The following is a 26,366-nucleotide window of genomic DNA, read 5'->3' as shown; positions in this document are numbered from 1 at the left end:
AAAACCACACACACAAAAACCCACAAAACCCACGCCACTGAAAATATGTTCATACTGTCCGAAAATATCTGCTAAATAAAGACTTGTGGAAGAACTTACTTGGGGGCTTTTTTTCACGAATTTTACCCCTCTGACCTTGCTGATGTCATGATTTACAAACTAATTTCTCATCTGTAACCATTTAAGAAAAGCAAAGCCCTGTAAGCATTATTAGAGCCGTGTACTTTCAACATGCTCATCCTTATCCTGAAAATTCGCCTCGCTGACAAGTCAGGTCCCGATTTCTCGAGGGACAGCACATGAGCAACGTGACCAACAGGCTCTGAAGGGTCCAACTCATGTGCAGGGCAGCAGCAGCCGTGTCCGACCGGCACGCAGCTCCAGGGAGCGCAGGCTGCCGGACACCGCAGATCTCGCCCGAACTCTCCGGCAGCCGGGCCCCTGCTCTCCCCTCAGGCGTCCCTGACCTGTCCCAGCGCCTCTCGGCTTGGGACGCTTAGGGACAGGAAAGGCTGTAGCGACGAGCAGCTGGCCAGATCTGTCCCTTTCCGGGCCGGCGGTCCGGGACCACCAGCTCCACCAGACTGCAGCGGGAGCCGGTGAGCGGCCACCTCAGCCCGCACATGCGCAGTTGCGTGGAACACGGTCCCACCTCGCCCGGCGCGGCTGCCATGGCGGCCGCCGGCAGGACGGGAGCTGGGGTGGTTGTTCGCTTCGCCTCCGCGCTCCCCCGGCCGGCAGCCAGACCGCTGGGGCCTGGGCGCTGACACCGCCCGCCCTCTTGCCCTGTCCTCCCCACAGCGCTCCTGGGCCCCGGGCCCGCCCCCTCGCGCCTCCAGGCCGCTGCTCCCGCCCCTCCTGTCAGGCCGCCGCAGGTCGGGCGCGGGCCGCGGCTCCCAGCTCCCAGCATGGTGCGGTGCGGCGGGGCGGCGCTGCGGAAGGTCGGTGCTCCCGAGCCCGAGGAGCGGTGGGGCTGCGGCGGCGAGAAGGGCTGGCGGAGCTGCCGTCCCGCTCCCGCGGCCTCTCTGGGGCGGGCTGGCGGGTCTCTCTCCCTTACCCCGGGCTGCCCCGCGGCCCGCCAAGCCCCGCACGTTTCTCCGCCTGCACTCGGAGGCAGGAGCCCGCCGGTGCCGAGCAGGGCGCTGTGAGGCACCGCACGCGTGTCCGTGGGCGCCGGGGCCCGGCGCAGGGGCAGAGCCGCGGCCCGTCCCAGTGCCTGGGGCTCTGCGGGCCGGGCGGGCCTGAGGTAGCACTGCCGGGGAGCAAACGTCGAATATTTGTTAAAAAAAACATCTCAGAAGGTTACATGACTTTTCTGAACGTTCATTGTTGCCATCAGAGAAAAGCTCTATCTGAGCAGTTTTAGCCACGTTGTTTGTAACAACGAACAAAAAGAAATATAAACCGAATGTAATACTGATATGAAACTACTTGTTTTGTTAGTATGGCAACTTTATAGACAATTTACGGCTCTATGTGAGAGGAGGAACTGGTGGAATGGGTTATCCTCGGCTCGGCGGGGAAGGAGGCAGAGGTGGTGATGTCTGGCTCGTCGCCCAAGAGCGAGCTACCTTGAAGAGCATAAGGGACAGGAATCCCCAGAAGCGATTCGTCGCTGGAACAGGAGCCAACAGCAGGTAACGGTCTGTTTGATGAAAGTTCTTACATACCTCTTCTAGAAGCAAAACATCAGCTTAAATGACTAAGCCTGGCTTAATTTCTCCCAGTGTTAGAGCACTAAAAGGTGAAAAAGGAAAAGATTGTGAAGTTCATGTGCCTTGGGGAATTTCAGTTCTTTGTGATGATGGCAAGCAAATTGGTAAGAGCTTCCATTTTTTTTTAATGTATCTAGTAGATACTGTCATATTTATTGATACCATCTAGCACGCTTCTAACACTAGGATATTTGAAGGTTACGCGTGTTGCAAAATATGTATGTTTTCCTTTGTTTGGCTGAAGAGTTGACAAAAAATTCACTGTAGACATTTTTGGAAAAGCAAGGACCCCTTCCAGAAGTTAGTAGTAGTTTGTATCACTATATGCAGCAGAAACTACTGTTGAAGGCTGGAAGCCATACTGATCCTCTACGGAATCGTTAGTGACTGTACATAATTATGTGTCCATAAATTCAGGTAAGTGTCCCTGTAACTCCACTGAATTATGACATTGCTTAAAAGGCAGAGGTCCTTGCTGAGTGTCAGCATTTCAGGTTATCTAAAATACTTATCCATTTTTCACTCTTTTTTTAAAGAGTGGTACTTGGTAGTAACCAGGAAGATCTTCAATACAGTGCCCTTGGAATAGCTCTCAATGGTTCCTTTGCAGTTTCTCAGAGTTTTTTCTTTTTATACTGTTCAGAGTTCACACTAAATTCACAAATTATTCCAATTTGAATGTTTAACAAAAATGGATATATGGTAAGAACTTTTTATGATGTAGGCATGTCAGTGTCTAAAGGTGTCCTTAAACTATGTACTCAAATGTTTCTTTTTTTTTTTTTTTTTAATTATTCTGACATTCTAACCCTATAACCTACTATAACCTGTATCTTCATGAAAAAAAGAATGTAACATCTGAAGAGTTTGCTATAGCCATATATCTATCAATGCAGATTTTTCCCTGCATTCTTTAATTAAAGTATTGGAGGCTTCAGGTCTACCATCTTGGCCATACTTTGCTTGCCTGTACTTAGCAGATTTCTTGAAGTAACTATATGACAGAGGGGAATACTGGGGTGTTTTTTCTCTCATTTGTTTCCAGAGAAATAAAAATACCATGACCCTGAGTGCACAGGTCTTCCAAGAAAGCATACGGAAAATTATCTTTTAATGGAAGATGGATTTAAGTGGAAACTCACAACTGAACTAGTGCAGGGGATTGTGCTTTTTTTTTACTAGTGAATTTATTTTCAGGAGAGCTTAATGCAGCAGGAGAGAGATTCTTAGCAGCTCGTGGAGGTCTTGGAGGCTCTTTGGCCACAAACTTCTTGCCTTGCAAAGGTCAGAGCCGAATTGTTCGTCTCGATTTGAAACTTATAGCAGATGTTGGCTTAGTTGGGTAAGTACTGTAGTTTGAGAACTGACATTAGGAAACAAAGTAGTCATTTTCAAATGAGATTTCAAAGAAATTTGAGAGCTTGGAGGATGAGAAATACTGTACATTTGCATTTCCACTTATATTACTTGCAGTTTGCAGATCAGGTAGAGTTTAAACCTATTAAAATTATTTTAAAGTTTTGAAAGTATTGCTTATGCTTTTGTGGGTGGAAGGTTTCATGAATCAGGGTAGTATATAATTATTCATATAATTGAATTTAGCAATTGTAGTGATTATCAAAATACTATTAGCTAATATTAATGAAGTAAGCAGAAAGTACATAACAGAGCCAAGGACACTATCCATATTTCATCTTTGGCTTTATGGTGCTGGCACAAGTAGACCCTTTCAGCAGTAGTCGTAAAGAGAGTTTCAAAGGCTACTTAGCCCACTCTTCCAAATAAACAGCTTGGAACGTTGCAAGGAAGTAATAAATTACAAACTGGAACAGCAGGACTTGCATTTCTTTTGCTGTGGTGCTTTTCAATGTTGCTGCTTTATGACAATGCAGATAAATATATCTTTATTTGGAGAAAGCTTTCAACAAACTACAGTTGTAAAAGTCTTGGTCTGCTCAGCATCTACTACCTCTCTCCTTCTGCCCTGTGGTCCTTATAAATAAAAAACATAGGAAACGTAAAATGACAAGGGGTTTGAGGTGGAAACAGTATGATTGTTATATATCATAAAGAATGGAAACTTGAAGATAGCATTGTTTTCTGTTTTGCTTGTTAAAAATAGTTCTGTTAGTATCAGATCTATTTAAAGTTATGTAATTTTCAAGTAGTCTTCATTAATTACATGATAGGAATATTGTTCTAGTTTTAGACTGTGTGAAAATACAGGAGTTTTATGACACCGTTGTTGCTTTAATCCTGCATTTTGGCTGAGGCTTTCCCTTTAAAATGAATTTTTAAAAAATCATTATTAATTAGAGGACCATATTATTTTATTGTTAAGAGTCTGAATCAGCCTCTGATAGTTTGTGGTTGTACTTTGATCTCTTTGTGTTTGTTATTTTTACTTCAGTAGATTTGCAAGTGGTTGACTATTAGATCAAGTAAAAAACATACAGACTTGAGAAAGGCACATCAGGTTTGGGTACAGGTTGTAATGTGTAGTGTAGGTTGCAATTTAAACTTCAAAGAGCATATTGTACCTCAGTGGAAACAAAATATTCATGTGAGGAGCTGACCAGAGTAACCTTCTGGAATGTCTTTAAGGCAGCTTTCAACATCAGAGTGCATTAAAACTACCTTCAATGGTTTTCCTGTTTTTAACAAGAGTCATTATGTCTCTTTATTTTTCAAGCAAGACCTGTATACAATCCCCTTATAAAGGCCCTCAATGTAATACTAGTCTTGTTTTTCATTAGCTCATGTTCTTACTAGTTGTCCCTACTAGCAGGTCATGATTCTGCATGTATAGGAGTATATGGTTTTCTGTGTAACACCTGCCTTTGTATCTTGGAACCAATGTTCAGTTGCCCATAGTGGTAAGAGGAACGAAAGTCTTTTAGAAACCCTTAGGCCTAATGTGACAAGACTAGACCTAATGTAACAGAAACCTAATAGAGAAACAATAGCTCTATAGAGACTGGACATGAGGCAAAGCGGGATGTCCTTGGTTTGCAAGCTGGGAAAGCAGAATGTTCCACTAAATGAAGAAAGAGCTATGTGACTTTCGCTGTGTAATAGCACAAAATGACAACACACATGCTCAAGAAATGAGGTCAAGAAGCTGACACTGGGGGGGCACCAGGCTGCAGAGACCACTGGGGGCCACTAGAGACCCCCAATGAAGACCCTTGAATACCAAAGATGGACTGCTGGCAAAGGATGTGATTATGTAAATAGCTTATGTTTAATGCATGAACTAAGCAGTAGAAACAAATGAATATGCAGTTGGTATGTGTAATAAATACCAAGAAGTGCCAGTCATGCATACGCTTGATTAGAGGAACTATCCTCCAAGCATCCAGCGCTCTGCAATGAAAGTGCCTGCTTTTTAACATTTTCAAAACAGTGTTAAGGAGTCTTTTTACCGACTTTTTGTTATCAGTAGGCACAGTTTTGTTTGATCATTGTTGCACTGAAACATTATGCTGAACAACTGTCTGTGAATTTGACTAGAACGCTAGACTGGTGTGGTCTTCCATATGGAGCAGGTGCTATAAATAAAGACTATAGCCTCTCCTCTGATGTCAGGGTTAGCTTCAACTTCAACATGGATCAAGGCTATTATTTCTTTTACAGCTCAGATTAATCTTTAAAATAAGCATGTTTTATAGTTTCAGTTTTAAATTAGGTTTCCTTTCAATGGGTAGATATATTCTGTGAAGAAGCTTTTTGTAAAAACTACCAAATCCTTTAAGGAACTTTTTGTTGCAGTGTGCAATTATAGCTATCCCCTGGGAAGGGAAAAGTTTACAACAGTCAAGTCTGCACAGACCAGCTCCTAAGGCTTCACTGGTATTCTTTTTGGTTTACTTAGTAACAAAGCAGACTAGTCCTAATTTCAGGATCCATCATACAACTTCAACCTTAAAAACATACACAAACTGTGCATGTGTGTCTATATACACAAAGTCTCTTTCGTTCTTCCCCTCAAGGATATATATCTGTACATAGAGTGTTTACATATGCTTTGCTATATCAAGTAAACTATAGCATAGATACAATTTCTACTGAAATAGTAGAATGTTTCATTAACCATGATTTGTATACCAAAAGACTGTAAATACCACTGATAGATGTATTTGCATGACAGGTGTTTAGAATGTAAATGTAATTTACAAAATCAACTGTGGCATGTGAAGACTGAATTCAAGTAGACCTGGATGTTTATGCTCTGTTTCTGTCCAAGTGACTTTGAAAGATTTCCCTTAAATCTATTACAAGTGTATTTACATACCTCTCTTCCATGCATCCTTGGGAAGCATTGTTGGATTTAGAAAAATTATTCCAGTTTGATTAATCATAATGACTCTGAGGGGTTTTTTTTGTTCGTTTTTGCTTGTTTGTGTTGTTGTTTTTTTTTTTGTTGCTGTTTTGTTTTTTAATTTTAAAGTCTGAGTAAATGGGTCTGCAGAAATTAGATGGTAGTGCTGAGTTTGACTAAGGCAATAAAGGGCAATTTGGTAATAAAATATACAGGAATCACTTGTGTTTATTCATATAAAATCCAACTTTCCTTCTAGGTTTCCAAATGCAGGAAAATCATCCTTGTTAAGCAAGATTTCTCATGCCAAACCTGAGATTGCAAATTATGCATGTAAGTTCATACTCTTATTTTTAGAACAGTAATATTTCATGAGAGCAAGAAGTCTTTTCTTTGACTTGGTTTACAGATTTATAATAAAGAACAGGAGATAAACATGTTACCTGCTAAATACGTTGCACATAATTTTAATTATAAGAAGTACTTCAAAGAGAGAACTTGCTGTTTAAATGTTCCTTTAACCACCTCAGTTTTTCACGTGTACACCCTCATAGTGCTTCAACCTGCAGGGTCTGTTTAGCATTTAATTTAGTCTCAACCCATTTGAGCCCATCTGAGACTCTGCATGTGTGCAATATCCTCAGTCTACTGAATATGCACCATCAAGTTTCTTTGCATGAATATCATTATGCTTTGGAAATGGCTACCACCTGTTCTTGCAACAAAGAAAGATTATAGTTTTGAACCTGTCCACTGAAAAATGCCATTTTTATTAGTTTTCTTTCAGTAAATTAGCATTATCCATCTGATCATGCTTTAATTAAAATGCAAGAGTACAAGTACTGGTAATTCCTGCTGACCTCGCACCGCTCTTGATTCTCTACAGTCTTTTTCCATAGTCTGGATAATCCTTTTTGTGTCTGAGACTTCTCAGTCTCCTCTATTCCTTTTTTGGCATGATGGGAACAGAACTGTACACAGTACCAAGATTTGGTGAACTATTGGGTTTTGAGTGTTCTAATTTTGTTCTCTCTTGTTTTTTTCTTTATTCATTTTCCAGTAATTCTTAACATTGCATTTGCCTTATTTTTTTCTGCTACTGAACATTTGTTTAATTTAAATATGAAGTGGAAAGTCCTGCAACATTTGAATGTTTGGTAACATTAACATATTTTAAAACGTTAAAAACAGTTTTGTTTTCTTCCCTTCCTTGTTTTTTTCTGTGTTGTAGTTACAACAATACAGCCTGAACTAGGAAAGATCATGTATGCAGATTACAAGCAGGTTGGTATGAAGTTCATTCTGGTTGTTTGTTGAAGTTGTATATCATGGTTAGTTATATTGCTTAACATAATTTCAGAAAGAAAAAGGAAATCTGTATGTTTTTTCATATGTGTATCTATAATGTATGTATATAAAATGCAGTTGCATGGACTTAATTAAAGTTGTAGAGACAGAACTATTTTTATAAAGTAATAAGAGAGCATTATAGCCAAATGCAGTAATATGACATTGAGATCATTTCAAGTCACTTGAATAAATGGCTTCTCATTTTCCATTGTCTTTGTTCTCTGGTTCTAATCCTACTTTATAATCTTAGAGGTGTGAGCTCCTGTGTGGAATTGAGATTGCTGTGTCCTAGTATACTCCTGTTAAGTTTAGGACTTTAAAAAAGATCTTTGTTTCAGAGACTAATCTATTGTTTTTATGTCGAAGAGGCAAATTTTCTGCAAGTTGGCTATACAGAGAGGTCTGGAATAAGTAGTTTTCAGAGTGGATTTTATACAGGGGCAAATTTGTCCAATAGCTCCGGATCTGCAGTAGTGAATGACAGGGAATTCAGTGAATATAACCCAGTTATCATAACTTACCGTTCTGGCTTTCCAGGTTGGCTGCTCAAACTTCCTTTCATTGTTTGATTCTTGCATTTTTTGTTTGTTTGTTTTTAATGAAAAGTAATATAGTATGAAGTGATAGGGATTGCCTGAACAGCAAGGGTAGTGCCCTACCTGAGAGGTGCGGTACCTGGGTCCAGTTCCCTTTGTGGTAGGCTGTAGCTCTGGAGGTCTGGTGGAGATACTGCCCTACCACCTGAATTTTTGCGAATCTGATTCCACCCAGCTTCTTCAGACTAAGTTGTCAGGTAATTGTGTGGTGCCTGGAATCCTTTCTACAATATCCACTCGGGGAGAAACCAACAGTAAATGAGAGTCTTCCTAATAGATTTTGGACCCTGAGTTCCTGTAAGGTTACAGCAAACGTTTTGATTCTTCAAGCTTGGATCTTCTTTGATATGCTTTTATTTTGTTTGTGAAATGTATTATACATGCAGTACTGGACTCATCACTTCCAAGATAAAAGGCAAATGCATAAAAGGGTTTCAGATGAGTTAGCCAGAAAAGCATCTTTCAGGTGTGAACAGACAGAAAATCTTCTTTTCACTTTCAGAAGCAATAATTGTAGGGGGATTTGGTAGCTGCTGCTTGAAACATTAATTTAACAACCTTTAACAAAACTGTATTAAAGGAAATAAGTGTAGTTTGTCAGGTTCCCTGTAGGGATGCACACATCTAAGGGAAATTGTTTGTATAATCATTTTATCTGCTAGTTTATGGTAACATCCCAGAAAGCTGAGCTGCAAGTAACAGGATTTTCTATAGCCAAAAAAAAAAAAAAAAGCTACCAACCATGGATCAAGACCTTTCCTGCTCTTCCTGGTGTATCTTTCTCCAGCAGGAGAGCTATGTGCACTCCTGGCTTCCTTTTCTTCAGTCTGTTTCGTGTCATATGACCCTTATTTTTGGCTGTTTCTCGCAGTTCATGGCTTTTATATTAGTGTTGGGTGCTTTGTAGGAACTATGTATTTTCTAAAATCAAGGGAACTAGTGATTCTAATCACAGGGAAGAGTTGTGAATAAGAAGCTTCAGCTCTCAGTATTGCAACTGCTGAAAACAAAACCATGTAAGCAATTAAGAGCAGTAATTGAGGTGACTGTCCTGTATCACCAAAGGGGAAATGGCTCATTAAATCTTTTAACCTGCAGAATGTTGACATTTTAAGGAAACAGTTAGTAATTTGGTTATTTGTATTAGTACATTCTAAAAAAGAAAAGTACATGCAAGTTACCTGGTGCTGTCTGTCATTACTACTTGGAAAAGGTACAAAAGCAGAGGATCTGAGTATGGGTCTGGGTTCAGGTTTTAGTACCAGATCATGCAAACCAGCAGAAGCACTTACATTTTCTACCAGAATATCTGAACCAAGTGCCATTTTGAGAGAGTATGAGTTTGTTCATGAGCTACATAAAAATATATATTTTGAAAGAGAGCTGATGTTGAGGAAAAAGATGATGATGCTGGTACTACAGCACCCTAACATATCACACCAGGATGTGGATGTTTCTTTTCTAACGCTCCAGTTATTCTGTCCCTGTTTCTAGTTACAAGTCTGTGGTTTATCCAGCTGTATCTCATGTCTCTGTAGAAGGAAAATTCTGAAGCAAGGCTTCAAATGTTTAGGAGATGCTAATGGTTAAAAATTAGTGTGACATGTGAGTGGGAGTGTAACTCATAGCAGAAAGCCGCCTCCTGCAATAGGTAGCGCGCTGGAAATTTTAGCATTTGCTGGCTTTGGGCATTGTTTAATTGAATCCAGTTGCTGTCTAAATGGGTATTTGATAGATTTGAAGACCCTACTTTTGCTCTTCTTTGCTTCACTATCTGTCTTAGCTTTCTGTTAGTTACTGAGTAGATACTTGGGGGTTTTAATATTCTGCTCTTTTTTGGTCTGTCTCAGTTCTCCTTTACAACAGTGTACAACTCTCTTAACCAGCAGAGAAAAATGACAAGATTCTTGTCCATCGTAGCAGACTTTGCTGGGCTCTGGTTCGAAGCTGAAGTATTAATCAAAATCTCATTTCAGTTGAAAAGCAGAAGACAAATTCTTGGAGCTTCTCACGCTCAGGGGAACAATATTAAGTGGGTTTGCATTTGGAATAATGATCCTCTGTAGCCACAAGGAACAGACTTCATTTTCTTTTCCAGTGACAGTTTGAATTCTGTATAAATGTGATGGCCTAATCTTCTTGCCTTTCAGAGTCTGTTTTATTCTGAGGTAATAGGCGAATTTTGCAAGATCTCTGCAGAGGTATTATTACCCGCTATTTTCTACTTTGCAGACAGCCATAAATAAAGAGACAGGGGAACATGGGCAGCACAATGTCTGTGTAAAAGTAGCATTTTGTTTAAATCTTCTTCTGCTGATAGATTCTGAATGTGTTGAAACAGCAAATGCATACCGCTGGAGAACTGATCCCCCATGCAATTCCAGGGTATACACATAGTTGTAAAAGGAGTGTCTCAAAACAGATACTCTTGACATTCGTCTGTCTGGGTCCTTTTTTTTATATATATTAAATGATAATGTGTCGATAGTTTAAAATCACCATTTTTGCTTGTTGGAAATAAGTTTGTTTGAAATGTTTATTTTCCTAGATTTCAGTAGCTGATCTCCCAGGACTGATTGAAGGTGCACATGCAAACAAAGGGATGGGCCACAAATTTCTCAAACATGTAGAAAGAACCAAACAGCTTCTCTTAGTTGTAAGTTAAATAAAATTTACAGCTTACTGAAGTCAAAGGCAGTGCAGTAAATCAAATGCATCTTAATTGCAGTGTAGTTGGAATTTAGGAAATCATTTGTAATTTGCATGTTTTATGATAAATGTAGCTGTAATAGTGTTTTAGAATGGAACACTCAAACAACTGATGATAAATCCTTAAATAGAATTTATCATTAAAACTTGCCAATTAATTTAGAGCAGTCAAGTGTTCCAAAAGCATGAGGTGATTTTCTTTTTCCTCTCCTCCCTCTCCTCCCTCTCCTCCCTCTCCTCCCTCTCCTCCCTCTCCTCCCTCTCCTCCCTCTCCTCCCTCTCCTCCCTCTCCTCCCTCTCCTCCCTCTCCTCCCTCTCCTCCCTCTCCTCCCTCTCCTCCCCTTTTTTCTGTAAGATGCCCTTAAAAGAGAGGTTTAAAAATCAGACCTTTGAGAAACACTGTATCAGAATCAAACAGTTTGTGTTTGCAATGTCTACAGTGTTACTTTAGTGTATATTAGTAGTTGCCTTCTGTTATTTGCCCAGGAATGAGAGCATGTATGTGGGCATTGTACTGCAAAGTAGTTGATGGAGAGTACCTTGATACTGTAACATAATTTAATACCACAAAGCTTGTTCTTGTGTAACTTTTTCAGGTTGATATTTCTGGGTTTCAGCTGTCTACTAAAACTCGGTTCAGAACAGCCTTTGAAACTATATTGCTTCTAACAAGGGTAAGTTCTCATCTTCCTAATTGACAGTTGTAGTTATGTGTGGAGCCAAGAAAGAGGCTGAGTTTTGATCAAGAACTCTCAAATATGAGTGTGTCTTCTGGATTTATAATATAAGGCCAGTTAACAAGCTTAGGATTCCCTAAAATGATGAAATCATTATTTTTAAGTGTCCAGATGAATCTCCTCTATTGTATATTTGGCATAACTGCTCCTTCATTAATCTCAGCAGCATACAGGATGTGTCTTGGAGCCAAGTAAATGTGAAAAGCCACATCATTTTGAATTCCCCAATCTGGTAGTATTTTAGGAAGTAGAAATACATGGGTATAGTTAAATGCCTGCCTTCATGCCCTTACTGCATGGAATAATGGACACGAGACATCAGACCTCAGTTTTGCAGATAATCAGTGTTTCCATCTCTTACCATTGCTTCTGATTAAAATAATAGATCTTATGTAATTTCACGTTTAGCAGCTGCTTTCTCTCTAGGTATATGACTTAAGACAATGTATCTTCTGAATTTCAGCTATTGCTATTTATTTTCAGCTTACTCATGGTTGTGTTTTTATTTCTTGATGTTAACCATTAAAATGCTTAAGAATCGGAAAACTGTCCAAAGAATTTTCTTACATGTTTCATAGGTCTGAGCTTTTTCTGAAATTGATGTTGTATTTGTGGATATCAGAAAAACAAAACCAAATCTGTCATTCTTTTGAAGGAGGCAGTTTCAGAATTGGCCAGCCAGTTTACCTGAAATATGTGTGTTGGAGCAAAAAAATCACTGAATCACTTAACATTATTTTCTTGTGTTAGGCTGCTTTCATACATTAGCCTTGAGTACCTGAGTCAGTCTCACAGCTGCATAGGCATGAAAGACTTTAGGCAATTAAAGAAACAAGAGAGGAGATGTAAAATTGAAGTAGCGCTTGTTAAACTCTGTATGCTTACTAAGACAAATATACTTGTCATTTAAGGAATTGGAGCTATACAAAGAGGAGCTTCTAACAAAACCGGCACTTCTTGCCATTAATAAAATGGATTTACCCTGTGCAAAGGATAACTTGAATGAACTTATGAAACAGCTACAGAATCCTCAAGGTAAATTAACTTTCAACAATTACCTTTGACAAAAGTTGTAATAAGATTTCATCATGGTAACTCTGCGTTGAAAAGGAGTTGGATGAAACTGAAGTGAGATATTAAATTTGTTATTTAAACATATATTTAAAAAGCACTTGATGCATTTGGAGCTTTGTCTATATGCATTTGAACTGCTGGCTTTATTGTTAGGTAAGTATTTTAATAAAATAGAGATATGCTAGAAGATCCTTCCAAACTGTAATATGGGAGAGTATGTTTCCAGTCTAGGTATCTGGGATAACAGTAACCTCCACTGAAGGTACCCTTAGAGACACTGATGTATATGCAATTTATCATGTGACTTTGGCCAAAACACATGAAAATTCTGGACAAGCCCATGTAGGTTTACTTCAATTTTTCTATTATATTAGGGTGAATGTCTTTCTATTTCCTGGAGTGTATAAGAACCATGAAGGGTTAAAATGTCCATCTCTCATATCCTACAACTTGGGATTTCTCTGTAATCATCTTAAAGGAAGGGTATAGAATCTTCTCATCAGTGTGTAAATATAGTATAGCTGCTATGTTAGTGCTTGTCTTCTGAGAATTTAGCTATTCTTTTTAAAATTAGTTAAGCAAATAATACTTCTATATTAATTGCAGTTATGTTTATTACTGTAATTTATTAAAGTCTGTTTTCTAAATTTAATGGGATTCTGTGGGCTTTGTACTGATACAGTATTTGGGGATTGTACTAACTCTATCAGTATGATTTTCAGACTTCCTACACTTACTACAGGAAGAAATGAGTCATGCAAATATACTTGAATTCAAAGATATAATTCCTATATCTACATATACTGGAGAAGGAATTGAGAAACTAAAAGCATGTATAAGAAAATCCATAGATGAGAAAGCAGAGCAGGAGAATGAAGAATATCGGAAAAAGAAACTACTGCTTTTACAGACTTCAGAAGAACAACAGATTAACAGAAGATAGTGTTCTTGGCTGGATCCAACACATTTCAAAATTTTTAGCATGCACATGAACCTGTTGCTATGCAGACCTTCCATTCAATTTTTCTTCACCAACACTGCCCAGTTCTCTGCTCCCTCCGTTGTCTCAGTTTCTTTCGGCACTTGGGTAGCAAAGTGGAGAAAAGAGCAGGTTTTTTGATTTATGTTGGCTACTGACTCAACAGAGTAAAGACTAAAGTATGTGCAGCTCAAAGCACAGCTTAACAGCTGGTCATCCCTGGAGTATTTTTCTGCCAGATGAGAAGAGTGGAAAGAATATAACCTGCACAGGTAGCAAGGAGCAAGTTCAACCACTCTGCATCTTCTTCCACAGGCATTGGAAACAGCAAGGGAGTTTTCCAGGGTCTAGTGCTTCTAAGGTGAACCAGTTTTGCTACTTTGACAGGTACCAGATTGTGAGGGTTCAGTTTTTTTGAAAGATTTAAAGGAAAACACAAATAAATGGCCACAAGGAAGTGACTTGTAGGAGCATGAAAAAGCAAGGCTGATGTGTAACGTTGGGGTGTTTTTTTTCATACCTGCTGGTGCTTACTGTATTTCCCTTGGTCATATAAATCCTGATTCCCAATTCCCAAACTTAATTTGGGATACCCCTCTTACAGAGTTCTGGGTATACGTTACTTTTTGGTGAAGAAAATCATGACTGCTTTTCAACAGAGCTATACATTTTCGGGAATAGTGAGTGTTCCAGTTTTTGTATTGCAAGTAGGCACACTTATATTTTAATTAAAAAAAAAAAAAAAAAAGTAAGTCCTTTATTGTACAGGGTGTTTTCTACTTCTAAACTATTTTGCAAATCAAAATAAGACTGAATACAACAGAGGCTTCTCAACTTGGTCTGGTTTTGTTTTGTAAGTATACTTGTCCAGCCCTGCTTCTCTAAATTTTCTTAAAGCAGTCACTGGGAAGAAAGGTATGATTTCTCATAATCCAGTTCTTTTATCCTTAGTATCGGTTCTCATTCTGATTTTTTTTTCTTTTTTCTGATTTTTATTGTGTTTGGGACTAACATGGTTTTGTGAAAGCTAAATATGGGCTGTCAGCAATTTTTGATATGCCATTTATTTCACAGTCAAAAAAAACATTTTTTTGCTGCACTTCTTGAACACCAGTCTTAATCTCATATATAAATGAGGGGGAAAATGTTTGAAGCAGGAGCCAGCTTGGCTTTATTTCAGTTGTGTATGAAGTGTTCTATGAGCTTCAGTACTGAATGGATAATGATTAAGTGCAACATGGAGCCAGTCGAGAGCTGTAGCTTGCAGGACTAGTTCCCTTTGCACTTCTGTTGGAGTTGACCCAGGCTGGCAGCAAAGTGCCCATACAGCTGCTCATGCCCCAGGACTGGGGAGAATACAATGAGAAAATGCAAGGTAACTTGTGGGTTCAGGCTTAATAGGTGACGGAAGGAAGAGGAAAAAAAAAAAAAAAAGGCAAAACCAGGCACTTGATACCTACCACCCCCAGGCTGATACCCGATGCTCTCCCAATAAATGGCTTTGGTAAGACCAAACCCCAGTTCAATATATTCATCAGTGACTTGGATGAGGGAGTAGAGTGCACTGTCAGCAAGTTTGCTGATGACACCAAGCTGGGAGAAGTGGCTGACACACCAGAAGGCTGTGCTGCCATCCAGCGAGACCTGGACAGGCTGGAGAGTTGGGCGGGGAAAAATTTAATGAAATATAACAAAGGCAAGTGTAGAGTCTTGCATCTGAACAGGAACAACCCCAGGTTCCAGTATAAGTTGGGGAATGACCTGTGAGTGGTGTAGGGGAAAGAGACCTGGGGATCCTGGGGGACAGCAGGATGACCATGAGCCAGCACTGGGCCCTTGTGGCCAGGAAGGCCAATGGCATCCTGGGGTGTATTAGAAGGAGGGTGGTTAGTACGTCAAGAGAGGTTCTCCCTCCCCTCTATTCTGCCCTGGTGAGACCACATCTAGAATATTGTGCCCAGTTCTGGGCCCCTCAGTTCAAGAAGGACAGAGAACTGCTGGAGAGAGTCCAGCGCAGGGCAACAAAGATGATGGAGTGGAACATCTCCATTATGAGGAAAGGCTGGGGGAGCTGGGTCTCTTTAGCTTAGAGGAGACTGAGGGGTGACCTCATTAATGTTTATAAATATGTAAAGGATGGAGCCAGGCTCTTCTTGGTGACAAGCAATGGTAGGACAAGAGGCAATGGGTACAAACTGGAACACAGGAGGTTCCACTTAAATTTGAGAACACTGGAACAGGATGCCCAGGGAGGTTGTGGAGTCTCCTTCTCTGGAGACATTGAAAACCCACCTCCACACATTCCTGTGTAACCTCGTCTAGGTGTTCCTGCTCCAGCAGGGGGATTGGACCAGATGGTCTTTTGAGGTCCCTTCCAATCCCTAACATTCTGTGATCCTGTGAAGTGCTGGTGAGAGTAACGGTGCCGGTGCCTCTAACCGTACTGGTGTATTTGAGGAACGTCTTACAAAGCACCGTTTTTTCCAGCCGCGGGGCTGCGTGCGGACCGCGGACCGTACCGACAGTCACAACCGGGCGTGCAGGCCGCCCGGGGAGCCACCCCGGAGCTCCGCCTTGCGGGGCGTGCTGGGAGTTGTAGTGCGGGCGGGTGTGGCTGCGGGCAGTGCGGCGGCGCGGGGCTGCGGTCCCACAAGCCCCCGCGCCTCCCGCGGCCCAGAGGAGCAGGCGGCGGCGATGGGGCCTGGTGAGCGCGCCCCCGCGGTCTGAGGGGGCAGGGAGCGGTGAGAGCGGGCGGTTGGTGTGGGAGCGGATGCGGCTCCGGCGGGAGCTGCCCCGCGGCCGCCTGGCGCTGCTGAGGGGCTGCGGGCCCGGCACTCTGCCGCCGAGGGGGCTGTGCGCGGGGGCGCCCGCCGCCGTTTGGCCGGGGAGTGGAGGGTGGTTTCTGCGGCCCTTCCCGGTTCTCCCGGGCAAGTCTGGCTGCGCAGCGCGGCCGGTCTGGTGCGCATGGGCTGGGAGTTCGCTCCCCACCGGTGGGTATCGAGTGGCGGGGACCCGCTCGGCAGCTGCCGGGCACCTCGGGGGGAGCAGGGGTGGGGGGGGATGTGTTTGTTTGTGTGTGTGTTTTTGTGTTCTCCACTTCGGCCTCGGCCATACGACATCGGTTTTTTTCCAGATCGGTTGGTAAAATAGAATTACCCGTACTGCAAGTTTTTCTCGAAGCTCCTAATGTATTTGCTAGGAATGTTAATTCTAATCCTTTATGTCTGTAATCACATTTTAATAGGAGTTTTGTAAAATTGAAGCTGTGTGATTGATTTTTTTCTAACAAAAAAAATTGACTTGGTGGCACTGATTGTGTATCAGTTACTCCTCTTGCTGGTGGTCAGTTCTCTACAACTCGTAATACTTTTTTAAACTGGTAATACTGTTGTGGATAGTTTGAGGATGCATTTGTTGATAATTTGTGTTTGTTGTGACCTCCCTCCTGCAGGGCTCTGGAGAACAGAGGTGCTTCTCAGGCTATGATCTTCTCAAGGCCATGCAAGGGAACAGAGCTGGCTTTGCTCATCGCTGAGCTGTTTCTCTAGTAAATACCTTTTTAAAATTTGCTTCATTTTTTTAGTTTATAGGCAGTTCATGATTTACCAGCTTTAGCAAGAATCTGTTATTACAGTAATGTGGATCTTTAAAATAGGAGCTGTGGTGGAATCTGTCCCTGAATAATAATAATAATAATAACAGCAATAATAATAATAATAATAATAATAATAATAATAATAATAATAATAATAATAATAATAATAATAATAATATAGTATGTAGTATATTATTATGGTATTATATAGTATTATTAGGACTGGTAACTTTTGTGGATCAGATACAAGAGCACTGAGTATTACAGCTGTAAAATGCTTGGGGTGTAAGAAGCTTAAGTCTAGAATCTAAGACAAGAGAAAGTTTCACTGATGCTGGCCGAAGTGTGCTTTCTTCCCTTGGACAGCTAGTTCAGAAGTGGCTGAGGTCCCTAGTTATTCAACACCACTAGAGACAGCAAAATAAAGTCCGATGGACTAAACAGCTAAAGGAAGAAAAAAAAACCTCAATATCTGCAGAAAATGAGGCTTTTCTGAGTTGGATATTGTCAAATATTTCATACATGCCCTGCATCTGTTTATTACAACAGCTAGTGGTCACAGGTTTTCATTATTTAATGGGAGTGACGCTTGGGCTGGACACAGCTCCCTTTCTGACAGGTTTGTTTGCCAATAGTAATTTTCTACTTAATTATGGTTGTTACTGAGCTCTGGCTGGTGTTTAGGGGTGTGAACCTGCAGAGGGAAATCTGTATGATTATCTTGGCTTCAGTTGCTGGTAAATGCACAGAAAGCTTGAAAATTGCTCAGAAGTGTTAGTGAATAAAAGCAGCTGCTCTGAGCTGTGCAGTAATACTTTTTTTTTTTAGATCCAAACTCCTCTCCTTCTATCTTTCTCCTCCAAATGCAACTGAATGTGTTGATGCTGACCTCTACAACCACACATTGTTAGTTTGCCCAAACTGCTTCATTTACTCAGAGCAGCTTTGATTAATTAACATAGCTGTAGAAGCAGGATGCTTCCTTTGACTGTGTCTGCATTTCTGTGTTTTATATGCAATTGCATTCATATTGGAGGACTACAGACTTTGAAATGCACTTTCTCATTTAGTGAAAAATTTGGATTGTATGAGTGTGTTCTGTAAGGTCACTCTCTTGCCTAGATGGTTTGATAAAAGAATTTCATTGATGTTGCATCCCAGAAGACTACACAGATACGGATGTTATGATGCAGGTTTTGGTGTAGGTCATTTTGAATAAACTCTATGTCCTCACACATGTTAGTACAGCAAACTCACCTTTAGATTGTAGCTCTTAAAGTCACATGATGACATGCTTGTAGGCCTGACACTGTCCAGTAAAAAAGTGATTTTCCTAGTATGACCTGCAGAGCTGCTCTTGGACTCTGTGGTGTGGATCCCAAATGTGAGAATAAGGATAATCCATGAGAGGATCCTTTCTCTTCCTCTGGAGAAGCTGGACAGCCATTGAAAAGGCATCAGCAGTACTTCCTGCCTTTCTCCCTTTTCCTTCAAACCTTTGTGTAGAAGCCAGGAAGGAATAGAGAACCACAAGTTTATAAACAGTTCAGAGTCAGTGTTATGTTCTTTGACATTAAAAAAAAAATTGCACCCCTTCCTCCTTGCTATTCAAGTGCAGCCTGAAACCTAGCATCTGAAATAATAATTTTATATTACTTTATATGGATTTTTTTGCTAGAAACATAAAATTGAGGATGTGAACATCTCTGTATCTTGGAACACCCATAAGAAAGGGAGTTTTTTGCACCCTTCTTACATGTTGCATGAAGACAGATGAGTAGACAGAGAACATGCTCTGGGAGAAGAAGAAAAGTAGTTTGAATTTTGCTTTTTTAAATAAGAGAAAATTGTAGAAAGGCGATGGAGTTTGTTTGATGGAAACATGTCTGAGATTCCTCATTTCTGAATTACAATGTAAACGCTGTTGCTGAAATTGCATGAAACAAATGTGATGTTGACTCTCACCTTGTTCTGTTTCCTAGATCCAGTAACACCCTTTTCCTGCTTCTAGAAGTTGCCAGAGTTTCTCTTGATTTGAACACACCACCAGTGAGTACACTGAATCCTTCTTAATTAAGACAACACCTGTTTTGTTACTGTCTTCGTCAGGGATTTGTAACTGAAGCTATAATTATGGCTATAAGGTTAGCAGTATTTGCAAGATGGACTTTCACCTGATGGGGGGGGATCATGGATAACTTACCTACTGATTCCATTTTCCTTGGTACCCCCTAATGGGAAAATGAGCTATTTTCAATGTCTTTCCCTTCCTACCCTAAGAGAAGCACTGAGGACTCATTTTGGTTTTGTTTTTTTCTTTTTTTTTAATTTTAAAAATGGAGAGGAAAACAACACAAAACATCTCCAAAAACCAAATAACAACAACAACCAAAAAAACCCCAAAACACCTCCAAACCAACTAAGCAACCTAAAAAAATCAACAGTAATAAAAAAACCCTACCCTTGGTGCATCTTCCAGGAATGGCCAGCAAAATCAAGGTATGCAGGGTGGCCTGAACACACCTGACAATTGTAGGATCAACTAAAGACTAAAGTCTTCTGTCCATGTAACTGGTACAGAAGAGTTAACAGAAAAATACAAATTTTCGCATGCTGGCCTGAATCGTGCCTGTGTAGTACTTGCCGTAATTATATTTTGATAATGTAGAAGAAAATGCCCCATTTTTGTTCTTCTGTCCTCTTGTATTAGAAAATATGGGTGAACCTCATGTAACTCCTTGCTCACCATGTGTTAACTCTGTCCAAATTTTCATCATCTACTATTGCAAATGAATTTGCAGAAACAATGGTTTCTGAAAACAGTCACGCTTGTGCTTATTGCAGCTGCTCTCTCAGTCTGCCCTGCCAGCATGCAAGTTTTATCCAGGCAAAGACAAGCCCTTCATGGAAGAGCAGAACTATCAAGCTTAAGGAGAACAAAATTTGATGCTATATTAGATTTACCCCTCAGGCTCATTTGTCATAGTTCTGTTTCCTTGAAAGTTGGTTGCGTTGACCTTACTGAAGATGAGGGTAAGCATAATATTAAATCAATTATGATGGAAATAAGTCTTAGGTCCCCCCTGCCTGGAAGTATCCTGTTAATGACCCGCTATCTGAAAAGGTTACTGCCATGAGAACAGCAGCTTGCCCACGCTCAGCTGTTCTTAGCAAAAATACAATGCCATCTTTTTGATAAATAAGGTGCATTTTTAGCAGAATTATGGTTGTTATTATTTCTTTTCAGCAATGCTTCTTTAAAAGAGTATGATGAGCGGTTAAATGCTACCCACGTACAGTTGCAGTCCTTCAGGGGTAGATGGCATAAAAAGTAAATAAAAATGCTTTCTTACAAAACAAATTTGGCTTTATTTGTCTATAAATCAATAAAATAGTGACTAGCTGTGTGGCTTGATAATGCTTGTAGTCTGCTTCCAGTATACATGGAAATTCCTTATCTGAAAAATTCCCTTGGCATTTGATGTTTGCAGATGTAGAAAGATAATAATGGATCAGATCTGATGTTTCTCGTTGGTTGCAACCACATCTGTGACATTTCCGAGATTCAGTTATTTCTATATGCTTTAGGTAGAACTTCTAAGGAGTGGTTTTGCAACTTTAGAAAGATCAGCACAATGCAGAATAACTATTTGGAGAAAATTTAAGTAGGAGTTTATGACTTAATGGCCCTGAGAATTGTCAAAGTTTTTGCTCATGTTTAGGTACTATAATTTTTAGTGTCCTGCTTCAAGTGGATGTGGATGCTCAGTGACTATTATGTATTAGGCCTCTTGAAAGTATCTTGATAATGTAGAAGAAAAGAAAATACCCAGCTTTTGTTCTTCTGTCCTCTTATATTAGAGAATATGGGTGAATCTCACATAATGTCTTGCCCACCATCCAGTGACTGTTATGTATTAGGCCTCTTTAAAGTATCGTGAGCACCCAGAGATGGGATTACTCAAATTGAGTCTTTTTAAAATTTTTTTCCTTTTTTTTTTTTGAAGACCCATCATTGGGGCTGTTTCCCTGGATCTCTGCAGGCAAGAGGCTACACTGGGTACACAGACAGTGGTTACATTGACCAGGAAGCGGTATTCTTTAACACTTCATCTGAAGAGGAAAATATGAAAGCTGAAAAGCCATCTGCTTTCTGGAATTGTTCATGTGCTAGATTTGAAAGGTAGAAGTAGTGTGGAAGAACTGTTAACTGTTTTGGAAAAAAATACTGGTAAATTACCTGACAGAGCCTTCTCTGCTAGGTTGCAGCTCTCACCAACAATTTGGCCTGTAGAAGATGTGTATAACTGCCTGGATATGTGTTCCTTGTCCAGCCCAGTGATGGTGGTTTTAAGCAATTCCCTTGTACTCACACAGCAGCGTGGTAGGACTGAACACGTGCTCTCCTATTATGTTATGTATGGGCTAAAGAGAAGGAGCTGCCAGTTGAGGGGTAGGTGAACTTCTTACATCCAGTGCACTTGGTGATTCACCTTCTCCACCCAGACTCTGTTAAAGTCCATGCAGTGGCACGAGGTGAAAAGCTGCGTAGGGTCACATGTTAAAATGTTCCTTTTTGACCTTGAACACAGTGAATTTAGCAGTCTGTCAGCTGAGTGATCATAACAATCTGTGAAATAATCTGAGATTTCATTAAAGCATGAACTTGGAAGTGTGACATCCACATAAGTGTGTAAGACACAAAAGGTGCCAGAGTTACTGCCTACCAGCTACCACACCAGTTTATTAATGCGGCACAAGTCAAGTGGAGTCAGTCCTGTGTCTGTATACTTGCACCTACTGATTTTTAAATTCTTAATTTTTCTTCTTAGTTGCAGGAAACAACTTCTGTGGGCAAGAATGGGCTGCCGGGATGTACATGCAGCAACAGTACTGGCCTTCCTCAGTGGAACAGCCTCCATAGCTGGACTCCTTGCAGCAGTTCTGCTCCCAAACTGGAGGCAAATGAGACTGTACACGTACAACAAGAATGAGAGGAATGTAACCGTTTACACTGGACTCTGGATTAAGTGTGCTCGCTTTGATGGGAGCAGAGACTGTGTGATATATGACCCACAGTGGTACACTGCTGTCGATCAGCTGGATTTGCGTGTGCTTCAGTTTGCCCTTCCACTGAGTATGTTCACCGCTGCCTCAGCTCTGTTTCTCTGCCTGATTGGCATGTGTAACACAGCCTTTGTATCCACCGTGCCAAACGTCAAATTGGCCAAATGCCTTGTAAACAGTGCCGGCTGCCATCTCGTGGCGGGTCTCTTGTTCCTGCTTGCTTGTGCCATTTGTCTCACTCCATCCATCTGGGTCATTTTTTATAACAATTATCTTAACAGAAAATACGAGCCTGTCTTTAGCTTTGACATCTCTGTATTTATTGCCATTGCCAGCGCTGGCGGTCTGTTTTTCACTTCAGTTCTCCTGTGTCTGTGGTACTGCGCATGTAAAAGCCTCCCTTCCCCTTTTTGGCAGCCCCTCTATTCCCATGTCCCCAGCATGCACAGCTATGCCTCTCAGCCATATTCTGCACGCTCTCGCCACTCTGGCATAGAAATTGACATTCCTGTTGTGACACATGCATCTTAAGACACAGTCTTGGAAGCCAAGTTGTATTGCTTATTCAAACTGTGAAAATTGCAGGCTTGATTCTCTCTTCTGCCTTGCACTGAGCATAATCCTTTGTAAGGTGAATTTTCCAAAGGTGCAAAGCATCGGAGACCTGCGTTCAGCAAGTCCATTGCTGTTCTCATCTGTTACTTCCTGACCAACTTCTTTTTTCTTTTTTAACTCTGAGCTCACTACAGACAAACTTGCTGCTGATGCTGGGACAGTGCACTAACAATAGTATCCGTTCATCCTCTGCTTAGTGAGATCAAAGCGGTTTGCTATTTGATAAGCTGCTATTAGATTCTGACCTTTGCACCCACGTGTTACACAAATGCAGACAGTGGAACTGGGCGCAGGAGGTTCACTGAGTTTCTTGTTCATCTAGACACACATTTTTAAGATGTGATGTCTGAAAAGGGTATTTGGCAGACTAATTCGGTTGTGTAGCACTGGTCTTTGTTTTCCACTGCGCACACAAAAAGCTACCCGCTTATGAACTTGTGTAATAGAATTAGTGGCAAATTACCTTTTATTTTCAAAGTAGCTATCAGAAGAGATAAAACTGATTTAACTAATAATGTTCTTCTGTACTGTAGTAGCACTTCGTGAATTACTAGAGGCTAGAAACTTTTTAGTGGATTTTGTTTCTAGCCTTTTTTAATAAGTTAGCAAATTCACTACATCTTTTTTATTCATTAAAACAAAACCCACTTGTATTTTAAAAGTCTTTTTAGAAGCTTGAATGTTGTATTTGAAGGCCATCTTAAAGATGGATTTTAAAGTAGGCTTTAAAAGTGTTATTCAATTCTGGAGAGAAATGTGACTCACAGCAAAATGGATTAAGAAAACCATGAATTCTGAAGGCTATGAAAGATTCTTCTGGAACGCTGTACACAAGCTAAAACAACATCTCTGTAGGAAGGGGATTATAACCCTGGGGAGAGATTTTTTAAATCTAGATTTTTTTTTTTTTTTTAAATGTATATACAAGTAACAGTGAGCTTGTGTATTTTTTAGGGTTGATCTTTATGGTTGTTGGACTTTTCATGCTGTAGCTTATTAATTACTGATTAAGATTTAAACTTTTCAGCCTTGTTCTTCAATGCCTTTTAAGTTGAGCCATTTTAAAATCCAGTTATTTCTTTTGCTGCCACCCCACAACTGGAAAAAAGTTTTCCCTTCCTATTTCTTGTAAGGTAAAGTTTTGAATAATTTGTGAGCTTCAGCTTGTTGCTTTACAAGGATGAGGATGGATTACAAATTCCCAACCTGGGATGTCTTTGAAACATTTTTTTTCCTCTAAAATGCAGAGCAGCTCAGCCCTGAGGATCAAAGCTTTTAAATGTGGGCATTGAAATTACTTGGAAGTTTAATGACAGGGAGTTGAACAGTGTTATAATTAAGGCAAGTATTTGATTTGCTCAGATTTTTGGCAAATTGAGATCTTGTGTTTAGGATGTCATTCCAGTAAGGAGAGTTAATTTTGATTGGTGGCATTCTGGAGCTTTGTATTTCATTAATCCCAGAACAAAATTGCTTTGCTGAAAAAAAAATCAAATAGAGTTCTTTAATTCCAGTCCTGCAAATTCATCTGACGTCCTGAAAATCAGTTTGTTTCCTTCTCCATGCATTAGAAATAGAACAAATGCTGTGCTGGGCAAATCTTGTTCTGTTAATATACTGTTATCACACAGAGTGTAAGAGGCATCATTTTGTCTTTACTGGTAGGACTTCAGTGAACTGACGAAGCTGATCTCTGTCATAAATTCCCAGCATAGTCAGTAAAATGACAGGCCTTTCAGGCAGAGTGCTTGATTAAATGGCAGTCTAAGGAATGAACGCTGTAGATGATAAAGAATACTTAAGGAGATGAGTCTCCAAAGTTACATGAATTTAATACCCTTTTCGGTTTACAAGGTATGATGTTAGATGAAGTATCTCTTTTGTTTTAATCAAATAATGACTTGCATGGGATTGGAACATGAAGCCTGCTTTTTTTTTCCTTAAAAATTGAACGTTGCTTTACAGTTACTCTGGTTGTCCAACCTTAGACCCAGTTGCTGTTTCAACTGCCCGTGTCCTCAAATGCTTTGTCAGGTCAAAGCAGAGGGACCGCTGGTTTGTAATTTCACGTCAGCTTGCTTCCTTATCACTCCCGGTGTCTTTTCTTCTTTGTGCCTTGCTTAAGTTATGAGTTGGCCAGTAAATGTTAGTTTACAGTCGGTGTCTGGTATGCTTTTTGAGCCTGTATTTACAAAGCATTTTGATAATTTTGAAGGGGTGATGAATACATCTCTCAATGACTTTAAAAGGAGCTGATTCTTCAACATCTCCAGAGCAAGAAAGGCAGCCTGGCAAACTGATGTTTTCTCCAGAGAGTAAATGCAGCCAGTGTTTTGTTCTGTATGCTTTAAATAACAGATGTCTCCAACAGCTCTTTTGTATTCTGACTTTGATTTTTATGCACTAGACTTTCAATCAGTATTTGCTGCCTTCTAATCTGATAACTTGTTGCTTTTAAAATTGTGTCTTTTCAAAAGTCTGAAATGGATCTGAGTTATGAAAAATGGGGATCCAAAAGTTAGTGGATGCCAGTGTAGGTTTCAGTTAAGGTCATCTTTATCAAAGAGACTGTGTCATATTGCATCACCAAAACACAGCTGGCTTTCTTTCAGCAGTGCTGTTAATGTGAGTTTCTGCTGGATCCTAAGTGAAATTAACTGGAAGTGCTGCATTGTTATTTCTCCTCCTTTACAGAAGAGGTGGCCAACCTGTGACACTTGGGCTGAGTGCCACTCCAGCACGTTTCTCTTGCTAAGGTCACCATTGTGCCCAGCAGCAGGGCTGGGGGGGGACAGGCCTCTCTGCATTTGGGGAGAAGATACATGTGTCCTGCATGTATCTGCTGAGGTGCAGCTGCTGTGAAGCGGTTGCCATGTCTGCCTCTGACCAGCTGCTCCTGCCTCGGCACTTTGCTGTGTGCAGGACAGTGCTCTGGGTCTTCAACACAGGGAGATTTTAATTTGTGGCTCATGCAGTTAAAGGTTGGGTGCTTGGGGTTACAGGAATCTGTATTTTTTTCAAGCAATTCCTGTCCAGCTTCTTAAGTTGTGTTTAATTACAGTGGTTCTTTTTATGTGCAACACAAGATATGTATTTTTAATAAAACCTTCTCATAGAGATGTGGTTTATTTTGATTAATTTTGTGGAAAACAGTAAATGCTAGCATATGAAAGACTTTACCTTGTTTGGTGTTGACCAGACTTGCCAGACAATTTCAGGTGCTTTAACAGGCTTAAACTGTTGGGTATACTGCATTTTAACTCCCTAATTTTATAGGACTCCTGCTTTAAACAAAACAACTCCAAAAAAACCCTAAAGCAACCCTTCTGCTGCCTCCTGAAAGCTTGACTGTTATTTATAATTGCCGTTTACTTTTATTGTAAGCTAGTCTTAAGTTCTAAGATTCCTTTTTCCTCTACAAGTGCAGAGCTGCGAACGTTTCCCTTGCAAGTGACTGGGAAGCTCAGCCTTACAACTGGCTCTGCGAGCTCGGTGGCACAGCAGCAGCCACAACATGGGAGGTTTCTGGTGTGGTGGCTTTGCGAATGCAGAGGTGCTGGTGGGGCTTTCAGCAGTTCTTTTGTCAGCTGTCACTGGGTTACAGAGTT

General features: G+C 40.6%; 2 protein-coding genes across 6 annotated transcripts; both read left to right on the top strand.

The window, feature by feature from the left end:
* The first annotated feature begins 655 nt into the window (after nt 1-655).
* GTPBP10 (GTP binding protein 10) lies at nt 656-14,315 on the top strand. The gene is made up of 10 exons (XM_082044250.1): nt 656-941; nt 1,444-1,637; nt 1,728-1,819; nt 2,913-3,057; nt 6,296-6,369; nt 7,268-7,320; nt 10,531-10,638; nt 11,288-11,365; nt 12,340-12,463; nt 13,225-14,315. The coding sequence occupies exons 1-10, from the start codon at nt 909-911 to the stop codon at nt 13,443-13,445; spliced, it is 1,122 nt and encodes a 373-aa protein (XP_081900376.1). The 5' UTR covers nt 656-908; the 3' UTR covers nt 13,446-14,315.
* A 1,785-nt stretch (nt 14,316-16,100) lies between these two features.
* Nucleotides 16,101-25,875, top strand: CLDN12 (claudin 12). 5 transcript variants are annotated; one of them, XM_082046972.1, is made up of 5 exons: nt 16,375-16,471; nt 16,933-17,028; nt 19,059-19,125; nt 21,084-21,259; nt 21,909-25,875. In XM_082046972.1, exons 4-5 carry the CDS (start codon nt 21,204-21,206, stop codon nt 22,672-22,674), a joined length of 822 nt encoding a protein of 273 aa, XP_081903098.1. In that variant the 5' UTR covers nt 16,375-16,471; nt 16,933-17,028; nt 19,059-19,125; nt 21,084-21,203; the 3' UTR covers nt 22,675-25,875. The 5 variants fall into 5 exon arrangements, 4 of the variants coding, with proteins under 4 accessions (XP_081903099.1, XP_081903098.1, XP_081903100.1 ...); XR_014183481.1 differs by lacking the exons at nt 16,375-16,471; nt 21,084-21,259; nt 21,909-25,875 and adding exons at nt 16,101-16,185; nt 19,556-19,751; XM_082046973.1 differs by lacking the exons at nt 16,375-16,471; nt 21,084-21,259 and adding an exon at nt 16,115-16,185.
* The last annotated feature ends 491 nt before the right edge of the window (nt 25,876-26,366 follow it).

This window comes from Streptopelia decaocto (genome assembly GCF_964273445.1).
Source record: "Streptopelia decaocto genome assembly, chromosome: 2".
In the NCBI taxonomy this organism is placed as follows: domain Eukaryota; kingdom Metazoa; phylum Chordata; class Aves; order Columbiformes; family Columbidae; genus Streptopelia; species Streptopelia decaocto.
This window is presented reverse-complemented; position numbering and strand designations above follow the sequence as displayed.